The sequence below is a fragment of the Xenopus tropicalis genome, chromosome 5 (genome assembly GCF_000004195.4).
Source record: "Xenopus tropicalis strain Nigerian chromosome 5, UCB_Xtro_10.0, whole genome shotgun sequence".
NCBI classification, from domain to species: Eukaryota; Metazoa; Chordata; class Amphibia; order Anura; family Pipidae; genus Xenopus; species Xenopus tropicalis.
Genome location: NC_030681.2, coordinates 26,432,991 through 26,452,369, shown reverse-complemented (window position 1 = coordinate 26,452,369; position 19,379 = coordinate 26,432,991). Strand labels below are relative to the sequence as shown.

Below are 19,379 nucleotides of genomic sequence, written 5' to 3'. Positions count from 1 at the left end.
AGCCGTGCTTATTGCCTTCTGTCTCTCCCACCCTTCATCGCCCACATCCTACTTCTCCATTCCCCTCCATTATTTCCACACCCGATTCTTATATGGAATCATTTTATTTAGCAAAGCTATCTTAAAGGGGTTTGAGACAGATGCAAACCCTAGGACTTTAAATAGTGGGGTCCCATAGAAATTCAGGTAGGAATAGTATAGGAAAGCTCAATAATGCCCCCATATTCACACAGGAAAGCGGGTACACATGGTAAAGTACAACTCCCAGCACCCACCTATTGCCAATGTACCATTCATATGTTGGGGAGGCATATTTAATATATAAAAAAATCCAAGGAGCTGTGGAAGATAATTTTGCTCAGCGCACCCTGCTTACCTATATGAAAGGCCTGATTATGGGATGATGGGATTTGTAGTCCAGAATCAGAATGGTGACATACAGCCTTGCTATAAAGTGGACATACATGGGTTGATAAAGCCCAGCGACACAGCCCCCCCAGGCAAGTTGGCTACTTATTGGCCCATGTACTGGCCCCTTCCTGCAGCCTGCCCTACTGCTAGAAGTTATCTGTTTTACCAGGCGAGGACTGCATCAGTGTATTGTTTGTTTCTCTTCCAATGGGCCTGCATAGGCCTGTGTCAGGATCCCATCATTAGCCCCTGGATTGGCTGAATGTGGCCCTGCCCATGAGTAAGCAAACTGATCAAAGGCAGCAAATCTATTGGTCCATGGCCACCTTTTCACTAATGAGAATAATAATAGCAGCTTCTATCACAACATATAGACACTGGATTATACACAGACAAGAGAACTGGTGACGTGGCCCTTAGGCTCCATGATAAATATCCCAGAGGGTCCTACAGGGCTCTATAAAGCCAATGCTCCTCCTGAGCAGCACAGAATTCCCGTTGCATAAAAAGCACAATGTGACTCAGGACAATGTCACCCAGACAGATAGGAACCAACAGCATTTTTTGTGCACAGATTGATTAGGGTGAAAACATTCAAGGGGGTTGTAACCCCAAAAATAACATTTTGCTTAATGAAGGAGAATAGAATTCTGAGCATGTGTATGTACATACACTAGAAATTCCCAGGAATATAGGAAATCTCTAACCAGAACTGAAAGCAGAATATGTCTGTCCCTTTCTGCACTGCTGGCTCTGACTCTTGAAATAATGTACCAAATGTACTCTCCTCCAGCCTAGACTTCCCACAATGCCCTGCATGCTGCCTCACTAGTCTGTTAATCAGTTGGCTTCTGCTATTTTATTTCAGTGGTCAGAACCAGTAATGTGACACAGCAGCAAATACATTAACAAATAGGAATGAAGAATGCTGAATGAATTTATGCTGGCAAGTCGCTTATTGTGGTGTTTTCTTTCAATGGGAAACATTTTATCCCCCTTACACCAGAAATGTTAGTTCTTCAACTGATCTCCTATATTTTTATATAAACTTGATATAATTGTCTAAAGAGCCATTACATTGGAACAGAAACGGCCCTCCAGCAACTACAGCTGGAAGGCCACAGGCCAACTCCACAATTAGGATGATTCATAAGGACATCACTGCATTTATGGACATTTACACCATTAAACACCAGGTTTTGCCACACAACCTGCGGCGAATTCTCCAGTTAAGAGGCCCCTGAGCCAACCAATCAGCGCAGGTTGTTTTGCGTTAAATAAAACCTAAACGCCCGCTCCGCACTTCCACAGAGGCTCCGCGTCCCGATAATCATTGGATGAACATTGTATTGCGTCACTGCTATTGCGTCATGTGTTCTGCTGAAAGTCAAACTCGCACTTGACGCTGCTGATACTGTCTACGCTGGGCTTGTGCACGATTTGCGGGTGTTTTTTGACAAAAGGGAAGGTTTCCGACCTGGACATGGTCTTCTGCCCCCCGGGCTCTTTGGTGTCGCTGCCAGGGAGGGGGGCACCGGCTGCTTCATCCACTTGTTGCTTTTTGAACTCCGGGAAGGTGAAGCGCCGCAGCAGCCGGTTCCCCAGCAGAGTGAGGGGGTTAGTGGGCTGGGCAGTTGGGGGCGCTCTCTCTGGGGGTGCGGGGCAGAGCAGGCTGGTGGGTAGGCTACTGCGCTTCTGATAGTAAGTAGCGTTGAACCTGCGCAGCCCTGTGTCCTTGGAGCAGCCTGGCAGTTGGTCTTTGGCTGGCACATGGGGGCTGGCAGAGAGAGGGGTGAGTAGGATGCCCAGAGGGCCGGGCAAAGGGGCAGGGATAGGGGGGTCGTGCTGCTTGCCCGGGCGGGGGGAGTACAGGCTCTGGATGGAAGCGCTGCTGAGTGCGGGCAAGTGGAGCCCGGTGCTGCGGGTATCACCCCCGTACTGAAGGCTCCAGGAGCGGGGTCGGGGGGTCAGGACGCTGGAGAAGCCGGAGGCACCGCTTCCCCTCCCCGCCGCCTCTTCCTCCTCTATGGAATCCATGGAGTCCAGGCGGCAGCGGGAAGCCAGAGAGCGGCTCCTGCCCAGGAGGAAATTGTGCGCCCCGGCCCTTGCGCCGTGCGGGGGGGTCGCCTCCTTTTTGCGCCCCAGGGTTGCGCCGTTCAGCGCCAGTTCGCAGTCCTGGTAGCCCAGATAGCGCGCCACATCCAGGGCAGAGTTTCCCACCCGATTAGCCCGGTTGATTTGCAGCCCAAGTCTCTTAAAAGCCCGGGCCAAGAAGTCCAGCACCGGGGCGTGCCCGGACACCGCAGCGTAAATCAGCGCCGTGTTCCCCCACAGGTCCGGCAGCTCCGGGTCCGCTCCGTGTTGCACCAGGGTCTTCACCTCCGGTAGGTGCCCCCTCTCGCAGGAGTAGCTGAGCGCGGTGCGGCCGGAGCGATCCCGGCTATTCACCTCGGCCCCCTTCCCCAGCAGGAGCTGCATGTAGCGCAGCCGGGACTGGGGCTCCGGGAGCAGGGCGCAGCACATCAGGGGGGTCCGGCTCAGCTCCCCGCAACGGCTGTTCACTTTCTTGCCATCCACGGCTTCTAGAATAATGCGGGCAAGGGGCAAGTGCTCGTCCGATGAAGCACTAATCAGGGCATCGGCCGATTCTGCAGACACTTTCAGCATGTCTAGTTCCGGAGCCAGTAGCTGCGACTCTGACGCACAGGTGTGTTGCTTGTTTAACTTTATGCGCTCACTGAACCCAGTGCCTCCAACTTCCAATGTGTACAGAATTCTGCTGTTACTCCTATTTCATTGCGGCAAAGTCTCCTCCCAAACGTCAATCCTTGTACCTCTATAGTCTTCTGTAATGTGTCACCTCCCTCTGTAGCCTCTCCGTGTGTCGCTACTGTAGCTGCTAATGTCACCTCTCTGTATGAGCCTGTAGCTGCTAATGTCACCTCTCTGTATCACCCTGTAGCTGCTAATGTCACCTCTCTGTATGAGCCTGTAGCTGCTAATGTCACCTCTCTGTATGAGCCTGTAGCTGCTAATGTCACCTCTCTGTATCACCCTGTAGCTGCTAATGTCACCTCTCTGTATGAGCCTGTAGCTGCTAATGTCACCTCTCTGTATGAGCCTGTAGCTGCTAATGTCACCTCTCTGTATGAGCCTGTAGCTGCTAATGTCACCTCTCTGTATCACCCTGTAGCTGCTAATGTCACCTCTCTGTATGAGCCTGTAGCTGCTAATGTCACCTCTCTGTATCAGCCTGTAGCTGCTAATGTCACCTCTCTGTATCAGCCTGTAGCTGCTAATGTCACCTCTCTGTATCAGCCTGTAGCTGCTAATGTCACCTCTCTGTATGAGCCTGTAGCTGCTAATGTCACCTCTCTGTATCAGTCTGTAGCTGCTAATGTCACCTCTCTGTATCAGTCTGTAGCTGCTAATGTCACCTCTCTGTATCAGTCTGTAGCTGCTTATGTCACCTCTCTGTATGAGCCTGTAGCTGCTAATGTCACCTCTCTGTATGAGCCTGTAGCTGCTAATGTCACCTCTCTGTATCAGTCTGTAGCTGCTAATGTCACCTCTCTGTATCAGCCTGTAGCTGCTAATGTCACCTCTCTGTATGAGCCTGTAGCTGCTAATGTCACCTCTCTGTATGAGCCTGTAGCTGCTAATGTCACCTCTCTGTATCAGCCTGTAACTGCTAATGTCACCTCTCTGTATCAGCCTGTAACTGCTAATGTCACCTCTCTGTATCAGCCTGTAGCTGCTAATGTCACCTCTCTGTATGAGCCTGTAGCTGCTAATATCACCTCTCTGTATCAGCCTGTAGCTGCTAATGTCACCTCTCTGTATCAGCCTGTAGCTGCTAATGTCACCTCTCTGTATCAGCCTGTAACTGCTAATGTCACCTCTCTGTATGAGCCTGTAACTGCTAATGTCACCTCTCTGTATGAGCCTGTAACTGCTAATGTCACCTCTCTGTATGAGCCTGTAACTGCTAATGTCACCTCTCTGTATGAGCCTGTAGCTGCTAATGTCACCTCTCTGTATGAGCCTGTAGCTGCTAATGTCACCTCTCTGTATGAGCCTGTAACTGCTAATGTCACCTCTCTGTATGAGCCTGTAGCTGCTAATGTCACCTCTCTGTATGAGCCTGTAACTGCTAATGTCACCTCTCTGTATGAGCCTTTAGCTGCTAATGTCACCTCTCTGTATGAGCCTGTAACTGCTAATGTCACCTCTCTGTATGAGCCTGTAGCTGCTAATGTCACCTCTCTGTATAAGGGCATAGCTTTCAATATTGTCACTTTCCTATTGTATGAACTTGTATCTTGCTTTGATACCATCTGTCCCTGCATTTACTCACTATATGAATTTGTATTTATATATAAAGGGAAAGTTGGGCTCAACCACTAAACGTTAAACCATTAGGCGGGGGTGAGGCTGTGACCACAAAATACATATAGACAACAACAAGAGCCCCTCTGCACTCACCCATTATCAATATATATAGGGCAGTGCTGTCCAACTGGCGGACTGCAGGCCCGCGATCCCCCACCTGTCTGGCTTTGATGGCTTACCTTTGAGTAAGCATTAAATGGTATCAGTACTGAGATTAACTGGCCCCCCTGCATGGTTCTCACCTCAGATTCAGGCTGTAATCCCTCTGTATTGTTTAAATATGTAATTCCCTGTGTTTTTCACACCTTTTAGTTTCTGCATTGTTCATACCTCAGGCTCAGGCTGTAATCATCCACATTGTTCACCTGTTCACACCTCAGACATTGTATGTAGTGCCTGGACTATGCTGCCTGTGTATATGGCACACACAGACAGCATAGGGTAGGCAAAGTATGGCACATAGGCAGCATAGGGCAGGGAGGGTATGGAACACACAGACAGCATAGGGCAGGCATAGTATGGCACATAGGCAGCATAGGGCAGGGAGGGTATGGAACACACAGACAGCATAGGGCAGGCATAGTATGGCACATAGGCAACATAGGGCAGGGAGGGTATGGAACACACAGACAGCATAGGGCAGGCATAGTATGGCACATAGGCAGCATAGGGCAGGGAGGGTATGGAACACACAGGCAGCATAGGGTAGGCAGAGTATGGCACACACAGATAGCTAAGGGCAGGCAGAGTATGGCACACACAGGTAGGGCAGGCAGAGTATGGCACACACAGGTAGGGCAGGCAGAGTATGGCACACATAGGCAGCTAAGGGCAGGCAGAGTATGGCACACATAGGCAGCTAAGGGCAGGCAGAGTATGGCACACACAGGTAGGGCAGGCAGAGTATGGCACACACAGGTAGGGCAGGCCGAGTATGGCACACACAGGCAGCATAGGGCAGGCAGAGTATGGCACACACAGGCAGCATAGGGCAGGCCGAGTATGGCACACACAGGCAGGGTAGGGCAGGCAGAGTATGGCACACACAGGCAGCATAGGGCAGGCCAAGTATGGCACACACAGGCAGCATAGGGCAGGCAGAGTATGGCACACACAGGCAGCATAGGGCAGGCAGAGTATGGCACACACAGGCAGCATAAGGGAGGCAGAGTGCTGCCTGTTTGTGCCATACTCTGCCTGCCCTATGCTGCCTGTGAGAGGTGAACCGGCAGGGGTTTATTCTGGGAGTTGGTTAGCAGTTGGAAACAGCCATTAAATGGTCCCTAAGGTGTGTAATTATGTACTGGGGGTTGCTGTGCTATCCACAGGGGAGGAGGCAGCATATGGATTTAAGGGTGTGTCTTAATATGACATAATATAATTCTTTCATATATGAATAACTGTTGATATCCCCGCAGTGAGGACCAAGCATTTGGGTTTTTGCTGCACTACCACCATTGTGATAAAATGGGTGTGGTTTGAAGTGGGTGTGGTTCAAAAAAAGGGGAGTGGCCAAAACTGGCTTACATTAGTGGCCCTCCACCATGTATGCTAGAGAAATTCCGGCCCTTGGCACCACATAAGTTGGACAGCACTGATATAGGGCATTAAGACATTCTGTGCATTAAGCTGCCAAGCAATGCCCTCCCCTTTAAGCAAAACAGGGATTATTTGTCCATATATTGCAATATATTCAAGCTGGCCAACTACGTCACAGTCACCCCGTGATGAAACTGCGCATGCGGGGGAAGGTGCAGGGGCGACGTGACCAACCAGGTTGCCTAGTGCTCCCACCAGTCCCCTTACTGTGATTTAACCCCCCCCAGAGGGCAGTCATTGGTGACCCTAAGCAAACATCCCATTGGTGGAGCCCCAGCAAGCAGCTCAGAATAAATTAGTGGCAGTTCTGCCCCTCTCACACATCTCTATGTATTAGGCTAATGCCACCTGAATGCACAATGAAAGGACATTTTCCATAGTTTGAAAAAGGAATTGCAGTTGAAATCTGTTGTTCATTCCTTTCTGTTCTGTAAGGGAGTGGGTGGAGCCTGGATGGGGTTCTTGGGACCCCCACGTGGGACAATTACGAGCCGCAGACCGGCAAGCTATTGTGCTGCGCCATGTGAATGGCCTCAGTGAATCATGCTTTATAATAAGTAGGGTGAGTATAAAATAATGAAGTTTATTATCACCAGTAATAGAGTGGGAGAAACCTGCTGCACTTGGTCTGGGAATCTTGTTTCCAAGCTTTGTCAGCATTTTTGTCTGTTCCCTGCTGAACCGCCCACATTCGCCCAGGGGCTCATTTTACTGTATGTGCCCTGAGTGGGGGCCATGAGAGTGATCTGCGTTGTATTTGCCCTTATCTAATAGGTCATCCGCTGATTGGATACTCATGAGCTCTCCCTCCGCAGCTGAGCCCAGTAGGGCCACTCTAGGTCTAGGGGTGAGCCCCTATATATCCCATGGTTACCAAGGGGCATAACTAGAAACTACCAACTCTCCTCTCCTACACTGGGGCACTTTTACTATATCCCTGCATGGGTTAACAGCCTTCACCCCCATATGAAATAATCCAGCTACATTATTGCTTTGTGCATATTCTTTAATAAAGAGCCGGTTACAATGGCACTTGCTGTATTCTATAAGTGTTGTCTGATGTTTTCCATCCCCCCCAGTCGTCTGATTAAAACCTATTCATAATTATTTATATTTTCTCTCCCCAGCTAATTGAAGTTTTCATTTGCACGTGTTACAGCATCCTCGCCCATTAAAGAGCCACTTGAGTTATGCACTGTTTCTTTAAAGCAAGTGGACCTTACTGCTCTTTAATCAGTTGATACATAGTGCCATAAGAAGTGATATGCATTTGTAATGGGGGAGAGGGGTTAGTCATTTTCATTATTAGTAAATGTGACCATGAAATCACATGGCAAAGAAATGAATGGAAAGTCCCAGCAGAGAGCTGAAGTTGTACTTCCCAGTTACCTATTGTGGTATCCTTGCCTTAAGGTCCCCACATACACGGGCCGATAGAAGCTGCCGATATCGGTCCCTTGGACCGACTCGGCAGCTTATCGGCCCGTGTAGGGGCAGAAACGAGGGGCCTGGCCGACCGATATCTGGCCTGAAATTGGCCAGATATCGATCGGCCAGGTTAGAAAATCCAGTCGGATCGGGGGCCGCATCGGCTCGTTGATGTGGTCCCCGAACCGACTGCCCCATTGCCGCGTGCAGAATTCGATCGTTTGGCCCCAGGGACAAACGATCGAATTCGCCTACATGCCTCCCCGATATCGCCACCCGTAGGTGGGGATATCGGGTGAAGATCCGCTCGCTTGGCGACATCGCCAAGCGAGCGGATCTGCCCGTGTATGGCCAGCTTTAGACAGTGGAAAAGGTGACAGTAGCCCAGACCCAGGCAACACTCATATGATAGTACGAACCCTCGTATGATAGTACAACGGCTGCCTGGGTCTGGGCTGCTAATAACTAAGGGCAGAGAAATATTACCAGAGAACAAAAATCTGCACTGGAAATAGGACGTTGGATGGAGGCTCCATAAACTGCAGCTCAGGCACCTAATGAAATAAACAGCAGTGCTTATGGGGCTGCAATGGGTGAAATGCACAAATAGGGCTGATTCTTTTCATGGATGAAACAAGGGCTCCTCTGCACATATAGGGCATTAAGACATTCTGTGCATTAAGCCAATTGGAAATGCCCTCCCTTTTAAGCAAAACAGGGATTGTTTGTCCATATATTGCAATATATTCAAGCTGGCCAACTATGTCACATCCCCAGTCTGGCCAGTCCTACACTCACTTATCTGATTCATTAACAACTCTACTGCTTCTTATACATTTTACAAAGAGACTGGGTTTTACCTGCAACTTGCTTGCTTTCAAGGTCAAACCCCCCAAATCTCTTAGTAGCTTAATGCACTGAATGTCTTAATGTCCTATATATATTGATAATGGGTGAGTGCAGAGCATATTTTGTTTCTGTCTATGTGAATTTGGTGGTCACGGCCTCATTTCACCCTTGCCTAAAATGAGAATTTATCGGTGAGCACAACTTTCCCTTTTTTGAGCCCTTTGCAAGATATATATATAAATATCATAATAACTGTTGACTTTATTAGGTATAAACCATCAAGGCAGCAAAGGTATGTGACACAGAATAAGGAGAGATCATTCAGCGCTGCCACCATTGCTTCGCTTATATTAGGAAAAGCTCTTTGGATCTGAGTAAAAACAGAAAAACTTTGAAGAGTTTTCTTAGATGAACACTGAATATTACAATGGCCTGACATACCTGCGGATGGAAAGATCTAGCATAGCAAATCAATAATAAAGGTCCCTTTGGCATCGTCATTAATGACCTGATGGACCTTGTGGAACCTCATCATGGATAATGAGAGCTCTTCAGTCCCTTTCCATGTAAAGGTGCAGACATTATGCTGCTGGCTGGTCTCAAGCACCGTCTGCTACAGAGAAACACTCTCCTGTGCAGTAATCACTTGCTGATGGGGGCACTGCCAGGGGCAAACTAAATGAAACCAATCAGTTGCACCAGAGACTCCCCCTCAGCTTTTCTGTTTTATATGTTCGGTCCCCTAATTTTTCCATGCGCCAGTGCTTATGTTTTTTGTTGTGCAATCCACTGCCATTCAGCAGGGTGGTTTCCTGGTACATAGAACAATGGCTTATTGTGCCTAACTCTACACGTGTTGCTAACATGCAGCTGGAGCCAGTTAATAAAGTTCTTTACTGGCATCACAAAGACCACGTCAGTGTCCGACTCATCATAAGACCCACCAGAGAATTTGGGTCCCATTGTTAACCATAAAACCAGCTAAATGGTACATGCCATGTGCGTTTATGGTGTACATATCAACAGTTGATACAAGTGTCCTACAATGGGGCTGCACAGGGCTTGGGCCCAGCTGGAATTTAGCTGCTACCCTGCTAGGGCAGACCACTTCATGCAGGGATTAGTATAATGGGTCTCTTTTTAGATAATGATTCTGACAAACTTTCTGCACTTTTGCTTTTCTTTTGGCACTATGTTACCTTTTGTTCTGTGTATTTGTAATCATATTACTTTGTATACACAACACTTGTGTGTCCTAAAGGGAATAATGTACCCTCTGTTGTCAAATGTCACGGTATCTGAAGTCAAAGCGTAGTTCCGTAACGAGGCTTCAGTCTGTGTGTCTTTTTTTGGGGGTTATAAAATGCGATTCCTTTTATTTTTGTTTGTATGAAGGATGCATTGCAACCACTGAAACCTGATGACGTCACCAAACTCTATTTATAAGGATATATTTAAGAGATTTGCAATGGAAATTGTGTATTCTAGTTACTGATTTTGGCAATATACATCTTAAAGGTATTTTGTTTGCCCATACACAACTGTTCCTATAATGCATGCCGGAAGGTTTAAGGCTAAAACTTAGGGTGACTTTGGAAAACAAAGAGCCACATACGCTTTCCCACTGGCAATTTACTTTATTGCTGATGGAAAAGCATATTGGGGAGATTTGTTGCCTGTGGTATTGCAAGTTTACCCGTGGGCCACAAATCTCCATGTGTTCCAAAAGCCTAAGTGTCAAAAGGATCAGGATTTTTAGACCATGCTCCGACCTGTCCTTGCAATGACCATTTTCTCCTCCCGGACAGGTCCTAACTGCTATATGTTGAGCCATAACTGTTTAGGGTCTGGGATTTGGGACTGTCCAATCAAAATCAGAAACCCAGGGGGTGGGTTTGAATATAGTCTATGGGGGGTTGAGTATGTATCCTCTTTTCTATGAATAGCGTTTTTTTTAATCTTATAGATGTATTTATTTAATATAAATGGCCGCTTTATCCAGTTCTATTTTTCCTTGATTGCAAATTATTGATTAGGATACACATACCAGGTCTGGCCATGACTAGTTTCTATCACTCCATGTTGTAGCTCCTACCCTTTCCAGCTACAGTCAGGTGATCCCAATGGGCCAATAAAAGGGCAATCATTTGGGGGTTTTAACCTTAAAAACAAGCAGGTAAAACTCAGTCCCTTTGTTAAGTATATTAAAGCAGTAGAATTGTTAATGAATCAGATAAAAGTGAGTGTAGGACTGGCCAGAAGGGATGACTGTGACGTAGTTGGCCAGCTTGAAAATATTGCAATATATGGACAAACAATCCCTGTTTTGCTTAAAGGGGAGGGCATTGCTTGGTGGCTTAATGCACAGAATGTCTTAATGTTCTATATATTGATAATGGGTGAGTGCAGAGGATCTCTTGTTGTTGTCTATATGTATTTTGTGGTCACAACCTCATTGCACCCCCGCCTAATGGTTTAACGTTTAGTGGTTAAGCACAACTTTCCCTTTTTTACTATAGTTTCTAACACTATTGACTTTTTTTGCTTTACTGGGTGTCCCAGTTAATTGGGCAGTACTGACTCTGACTGCCTATTGACATGACTTTTACAGTTAATCAATTTTAGAGAATATGGACCAAAATACACAAACTGTAACCTGGGCAGCATCAAAGTCTGACCGTGTGAATTAGCCCATTCAAACCTTTCAAACATTATTTTTTTACTGTTGTTAACTCATGCTGATCACCATGGCAACACCTGTGTTTGATAAGCTTATAGCAATGTTCTTTTATCACTTTGTGGATAAGGTTTTTTTTTTAAAGAAACATCTTCCAGCACAGAGAATTGCTTTGGGTTTCGGCACCAAGGCCAACGATAAAATCTCCGACTATTATAAATATAAATAGAGGGATGGAGTGCAAGGCCATTCAGACAATGGATCTGTACACGTCTGGTAGAATGGAGATGGAATGCATTAAAGCCGGTACAACAATCTACTGAAGGTTCCTATGTCAGGCTAAGCATTTATCTTGTTTAGGACAACAGCGCTCTCGTCCCTCGGCATAGGTTGCGGAGAATGACAAACTGATCTTTGGCTGCCGTGTTTTTAGGGCATTTTTTCTAGAGCCTAAATATTTCCAGCTAAAAATATCTGTTGCTATATTGGAAGGTGGAGGAATTCTGCCCATGGATGTTGGATGCTGCCCTGTCTGAAACCTGATTTGTAATGATACTTGGAATTTCATGCATTTTGCATTCTCGCTGTATATATATATCGGAGACCCTAAGAAACATGAAGCAAATATTCTTTTGTTGTTCTGTTGTATTTTCAGACCTTACAACAGGTACATTACTACAGCACTACTTATTCACCACTTTCACAAGCCTATTAAGGCAGATCATAATGTTATTAAACAAATGAGTTTTCTAGGGTTTAGTTTGCTAAGTATACACCAAGTGATAACTTTCTTCGGAATAACAATTATACAGTATAACAATACTATTTGCCATTGATAAATATGTCAGGGACCTTCGTACCTGGTAATGTAACCAGTCTGTGGATCACATGCCAGAGGGGCTGCTGTAAGATGCCATAGACAGTCACTATTTTGGGGCTGGTGGGGGCTGTTTGGGCCTCTGTGTACTTCAAATCCCAGTCTGGACCTGCCCTTGCTGTATCGGTGATCCTGCTATTGTTCTAAGAAGATCTAAGGCCAACATCACCGTACATAAAGGTGGCCATACAAGGGCATATTGGGATTCATAGTGTTTCGGCAGCTTATCTGCACATGTATAGGGCACTCCAATGGGCCTACCCCATCAATATCTGGCCAAAAATCATGCAGTTTTGGTTTTCCCGTGGAATTGAGGACTGCATCGGCTCATTGATACGGTCCATACTCCAATGGCTTGTATTCCAGGCATTGTAATCTGATTGTTTGGCCCTAGGGTCAAACGATCAGATCAGCCCAATAAGAAATCATCAGTCACTTCCTCCCTGGCCTTCAAGCTATAAATGGCCATAGATGAGCCAGTAAAGCTGCCAACTCAGCACCCTTCAGACCAAGTCAGCAGTTGATCAGCCCCTCTGACCAACAAATGGCCAAACGTTGTCCAGATATCTAGAATCCCCACCAGACAAGGACTGTATTGTCACAATGATGTGGTCCTTATCCGATGGAGACAATTAATACGAGGATGAAGACACACGGAGCTACTTAGTAGCAGCTACTTGTCATGGCTACTAAACACAAGAAAATACCCTGCCATAGACAATACTGAGTACAGGTATGGGACCCATTATCCAGAATGCTCGGGACCTGGGGTTTTCGGTAATTCAGATCTCCTACCTTAAGTCTACTAAAAGAATTATTTAAACAGTAATTAAACCCAATAGGATTGTTTTGCCTTCAATAAGGATTAAATATATCTTAGTTGGGATCAAGTACAAGGTACAGTTTTGCTACTAGTAGCTCCGTGTGTCTTCACCCTAAATATTTAGCACCCAGTTTAGATAAAGAAGGAAAACAAGGATATTTTCTGTATTTATTTTATTCATGATACAGGAACTATAAAATGGTAGGAAATAAGCAAAACAGTCCTATTTTTTGTCGACTATTCTATGAATAAAACAAATGAAATAGAAAACAGCAAAACAATGTTCCCTCACCATATATAACTGTAAAAATGAAACATGTTAATCATGTTGGAGTTTTATTAAACAGTATTTCAACATTAAATGTACAGTAGGTTTGCCGAGAGTCTCATTGCCTGTAGAATTCAATGACATATACAACAGAGTAAATCAAAGTAGCCAATAAGTACAGCTAATGTTTTACATTTAGGTTTGGCTTGGAAATGTGGCCCCACAACTTTGATATATACATCACATCTTAGAACAGAAGGATAAAGTTGCCTTTCATAATTGTATTAAGCAATAACGCATAGTGTCAGGGAAAATGCATAGAGGCCAGTTACCAGCACTGCTACTGATAACTACCCATTAGCAAGTTGTTTGCTACAGGTCAGAAAATGAAAGCAAAGATATGATTGGTTCCTGTGGGTAGTCACAGTGGATCCATTTAGAACCAGGTAGGCCCACAACTTTTTCCCATTTCTATCTAAACAAAGATTGTTATCTCTGAGCCCTTTATGTCCATGATATGTTAGAAGTAGGTTTTGCTACTAACGGAACCAGCACAATTGCATTTGGTATAAAATGTCCCCATTGCATACAGTACATGTACACTAAGGATTACAATGGCTCCATATACATTTAATGTAATTTGAAAACAAATCCATCAAACTATAACATTTCCCATGACCTGCCAGATTGATGCAAGAGGCTGACCCAGTTAAACAATGTATTTTTCAAGCCAACACCAGTATATTATGGGGTGGCAGAGATCTGGACAGTGTAATTCTGCCATAGTTTGGAGACCTCTGCCAAGTGCCAAGGCTTCTCCTATAGAAACGCACTCCTGCGCACGTTGGATGTTTATAGCAGAAGAACGCATCTCTGGCAATTGCTCGATTTGAATAATAGAGCAACATATCCATCAATGCCAGACTTAATAATATAGCAACCCAGTTAAACTGCGACAAGTCTAATAATATAGCAACGGATTTCCATAAATGGCAGATTTTAAGAGAACATCTACGTAGCTAAACAATGCTCAGCTCAGAAGCCAAGGTGTGAGCGATTTATTTGTTGGGCAAATCTTCTCCTTAACTAAAAACATTCACACAATGATGGGGAAAGGTTCTTGCTCATAGAAGACAAAGAACTAAGAATCTCAACATTCTGCAATATGGCTTTCTTTATGGTTTGTTATACAAATGGTATTATCTATTTATGCACCTACCAACTGCTGGGTAATCTAAGTGAATGGCCTGTGGGTCAGTTGGGCATACAAATGTATATTTATATAACATTGATCCAGTTGTTTGACTGGTGGCTCCAAATAATGGAGGTGGGAGAGAAGTTTCTTTTTCCAGAAATGCTGGTGCCTCATATACATTCAGATAAAAGGAAGCAAAACATTAGATTTACTGTTTGAACAGATCAACTGCATTGCAGTCCAAGCACATCATGACCCACATGGGCTAGCTGTTCCTGCTATAGGCTAGTTGTTTCTCGGTCATGGTGTGCTTGGACTGCATGGCAGTTGATCTGTTCAACTAGCCTATAGCAAGAACAACTGGCCCATACTGGGGATAACTGGCCCATAGTGGAGACAACTGGTCCATAGTGGGGACAACTGGTCCATAGTGGAGACAACTGGCCCATAGCGGGGATAACTGGCCCATAGTGGAGACAACTGGTCCATAGTGGGGACAACTGGCCCATAGCGGGAATAAGTGCCCCATAGCGGGGACAACTGGCCCATAGCGGGAATAAGTGCCCCATAGCGGGGACAACTGGCCCATAGCAGGACTGGCCCAAAGTTGACTTAAAGATAAAAGTACCAAACTGTCTGGTCCTATTGGTGATGGAGTTACAGTATCTTTCAGTTGCTTTTATGCATTTGGACAGCGCCCCCCTAGTCAGTAGCATAAGTACAGGCTGCCGGACCCCCCGCTCATGTTTCCAGTTTGCTGCCACTTGCCCTTGGGTAGGTAAATGCCCGTGGAGGGGGAATTCTCTACAGCTACAGATGAAGCAGACACTGTGCAACCCAGTAACTCATTGCCCACAGTTCAGGCAAATGCTGGGCTTTGTCCCTGCCACTGTTTTAACACTAGAAATAAGACCTACATTGTTTGCAGTACGCGTAAATCCTTGTAATATTATCTGATAGCATGGCTTATCACGTAACAGAATCATAGAAACATTCCAATGAATTTAGATTTGTTCAGACCAATTTACTTTTATCTGCTCCACGCTATAGACTCAAGGCCAAATTCAAGGGAGTTGGATACAAGACAAAAAGACTACAGAAGCGGCTTGTAAATAAACAGGGTGGCTTCAGGTTTTGTTACAGTATGCTGGGGCCTGCCATAAACTCCATAAAAGCTGTAAATGGAAATATTGTTCATTAGACATTGCATTGCAAATTTCAATTGCGCATTGCAGACTTTTTTTTAAAGGAAACTATACCCCAGAATGAATACGTAACCAACAGACAGTTTATATTATGTTAAGTGACCTATTAAAGAATCTCACCAAACTGGAATATATATATCAGTAAATATTGCCCTTTTACATCCTTTCCCTTGAGCCGCCATTTAGTGATGGGCTGTGTGCTCCCTCAGAGATCAGCTGACAGGAAATAATGCAGCTCTAACTGTAACAGGAAGTAGTGGGGAGGTAAAAAACAGAACTCTGTCCATTAATTGGCTGATGGGGCCTAGCATGTATGTGTGCCTTGGCTTGTTTGTGTGCACTGTGAATCCTATGATCCCAGGGGGCGGCCCTTAATTCTTAAAATGGCAGTTTTCTATTTAGCACATACTACTAAAAAGTATATTTTTATGTAAACGAAAAAGGGTTTTACATTTATTCTCTGCACTTGTGTCCTAAAACACCACTGTTTTCACTATGCAAGTCGTCTCTAAAGGTAAAGCACTCCTTTACGGCGAAATAGCTGCATTTTATTCCTAACTTTATAGTAAAGCAGATACAGTATCGTATGGTAATTCTGTTACAGGTACGTACATGTTACCTTTACTGTCACAAGATGTACTGGCAAATAATCACCGTTCTTTAATTAGCCAGATTTATGTATAAACTCCACTGTTTATAAAGAATATGGTGTCAGTGTCTTCTTAAAAGAAGCAATGATTCTATAGAGCAGGGATCCCCAACCTTTTTTACCCAAGAGCCACATTCAAATGTAAAAAGAGTTGGAGAGCAACACAAGCATAGAAAATGTTCCTGGGGTTACAAATAGGGGCTCTGATTGGCGTTAGGCTATATGGACTGGAAGCCTACATGAGGCTCTGTTTGGCAGTACACCTGGTTTTTATTCAACCAAAACTTGCCCAAAAGTCAGAAATTCAAAAATAACTCCCTGGTTTGGGGGCACTGAGAGCAACATCCAAGGGGTTGGGGAGCAACATGTTGCCCCTGAGCCACTGGTTGGGGATCACTGCTATAGAGGATGCTGAAAGCTGTACTTTGTTGGAAAGGCTGCATTAGACAACATTGCCACATACTTTTATTCACACCCAGTTAAACCTACAGACACAGACCTGATAGTGCCCCATTTTGGAACAAAGGAACAGAACTTTGGTGCAGGAACACTAAACTCATGCTATAAATTACTCCTAAAGTATGCCTTAAACAGAAGCGCTCTTTGTTATTATTACTGTTAGGGTGAAGACACACAGAGCTACTAGTAGCAGCTACTTTTTCACGACTACTAGACTCCAGATCCCCTGCCATAGAGAATACTGAGAATTGGCTCTGCTAAAACACACGTAAAGGCAATTATCAGTAAATTATCAGCATTGTCTATTTTAGTAGCCATGAAGTAGATGCTACTAGTAGCTCCGTGTGTCTTCATCCTTATACTCTTCTCATTACTAGGCTGTGCCATATGCCACAGTCATCTCATACTCTTGTTCTCTAGACAGGCCTACATGAACTCTCCTCTTCAGATAGGAAAGACCATATTCCATTGTATTTCCTTGCAGAATTTTTACACATTTAAGAAAGGTATTGTAATTGTATATTTATGAAAACATTTCTCACCGAAGAGCACATTATTCTTATTTTTATAACCAGGTAAACGGTTTGTTTGCCTTGAAATAAACTTTTAGTATGACTTTGACATTTTGAGACAATTTGCAATTGGTTTTCATTTTCTATTTCTTCAGTCATTTAGATTTTGGTTTAGCAGCTCTCCAGCTTGGTATTTCAACAGCTATCTAGTTGCCAGTGTCTTGCTTAGCTTAGCAACCAGGCAGTACTGTGAATGAGAGACTGGAATATGAATAGAAGAGGGAATAAATAGAAAGATAAGGAATACAATATAACAACTCACAGAGCAATAGTTTTTTGGCTGCCAGGGTCAGTGACCCCAATGTAAAAGCTGGAAAGATGTAGAGGAAGAAAGGAAATAATGAAAAAAAACTATAACAAATAAATAATGAAGACCAATTGCATAGTTGCTAGGAAGTACATTCTCTAGCATACTAATGTATCTTAAACGTGAACTGCCCCTTTAAGGGACTAAAGCCTTATGATATTATTGCTGAATTACGTCCCCAACTTCTATAAAGATATTATTACTGTTTGGGTTCGTGATTTTGCTGTATCTCATCATGTTTCAGATTTTCCCACCAAAGCCCCACTGCCAGTGTGCTACTCCTTTGCCATATAACCAATGAGGGGCTGATGTTACTGCTGAAAGTCTCCATAGACAGCAAACACAAGGCAAAGCAGCTACAGACCCCCCCCCCCCTTGGTGTATACTGATAACCTGTACAGACAGCACAATAATGATGGTATATGCCTACACTTGGCATTCCCTGAAGGTGACTACATTCTACTTTCAGAGGAAAAAGTGCTGGCCTAGTGTTTCTTTTAATAGTGTCAGCAAAATAGCCAGGGAACAAGTGAAGGTCATCTGTACTGATTTATTTGGCGTTACACAATTCTATTTTCTTATGTATTGCACCATGTCAGTTAAACTGGTTCTTTCCTTTGTCAGGTGTCCTAAATACGCTGTTGTCTTACTGCATGAAGCCTACTATGTAAGGCACAGGGACAACAAGCCTCTATGCACCGCCGATCTCCTCAGCCTTAAAGGAAAACTATACCCCAGAATGAATACTTAACCAATAGATAGTTTATATCATATTAAGTAGCCTGTTAAAGAATCTTTCCAAACTGGAATATATATATCAGTAAATATTGCCCTTTTCCCTTGAGCCGCCATTTAGTGATGGGCTGGGTGCTCCCTCAGAGATCAGCTGACAGGAAATAATGCAGCTCTAACTGTAACAGGAAGTAGTGTGGGAGCAAAAGGCAGAACTTTGTCCATTAAGTGGCTGATGGGGCCTAGCATGTATGTGTGCCTTGGCTTGTTTGGGGGTATAGCTTTCCTTTAACAGATTTAGCTGGCAATATAGGCTTGGCCCACCCCTGATAATACCCTATGGCATCAATAAAGCACAAGAGCCCAGAGCCAGGGTTTATATACCATAATTACAGATTATTTTCCTTTGTCTTTTAGATTCCTTGCCCTTGTCTCCCAGCTGCAAGATGTTATTTAGACCATATAGTGTATTTTGGCCTCCCTTGTGTGACAATGTAATGTAGGGGCCCAGTCTTGTAAGAACATCCAACAGATTCAAGGGAATCAGCAGTACCTCTCATGGATTTATCACTGTATCTGAATTGTACAAATACATGGAGCCAATAAGCCCATAATTCCCCTCCACTGGCCCCTCTGAAAACTGCCTAAAATGCCAGAACCTCTGATTTTAAAGCGGCAGTGACCAACTAAGCCTACTAAGAACTTCCCCCAGCAATTTTCGTAGGGGCCAATGGGGGAAAAAATTAAGCAATAAGGGGCAGTTGGCTGTAAAGAGGTTTCATTGTTTTCTGAGAGAATAACCTGACCTACTTAATATGAAACCCATTTCTACTTACAATGAAACCTATTTCTGATACAAGAAGCAGTTACCAACCAGTCCATATGATATTTTGTACCTGCCATCATGCCGTGTGTGGCCTATACCACAACTAGAGG

General features: G+C 44.7%; 1 protein-coding gene across 1 annotated transcript; it reads right to left on the bottom strand.

Annotated features, from left to right (window-relative positions):
- Positions 1–1,779: 1,779 nt before the first annotated feature.
- Positions 1,780–3,078, bottom strand: LOC100488442 (ankyrin repeat domain-containing protein 63). The gene has a single exon (XM_002931748.2). It carries the CDS (start codon positions 3,076–3,078, stop codon positions 1,780–1,782), a length of 1,299 nt encoding a protein of 432 aa, XP_002931794.1.
- Positions 3,079–19,379: the final 16,301 nt, after the last annotated feature.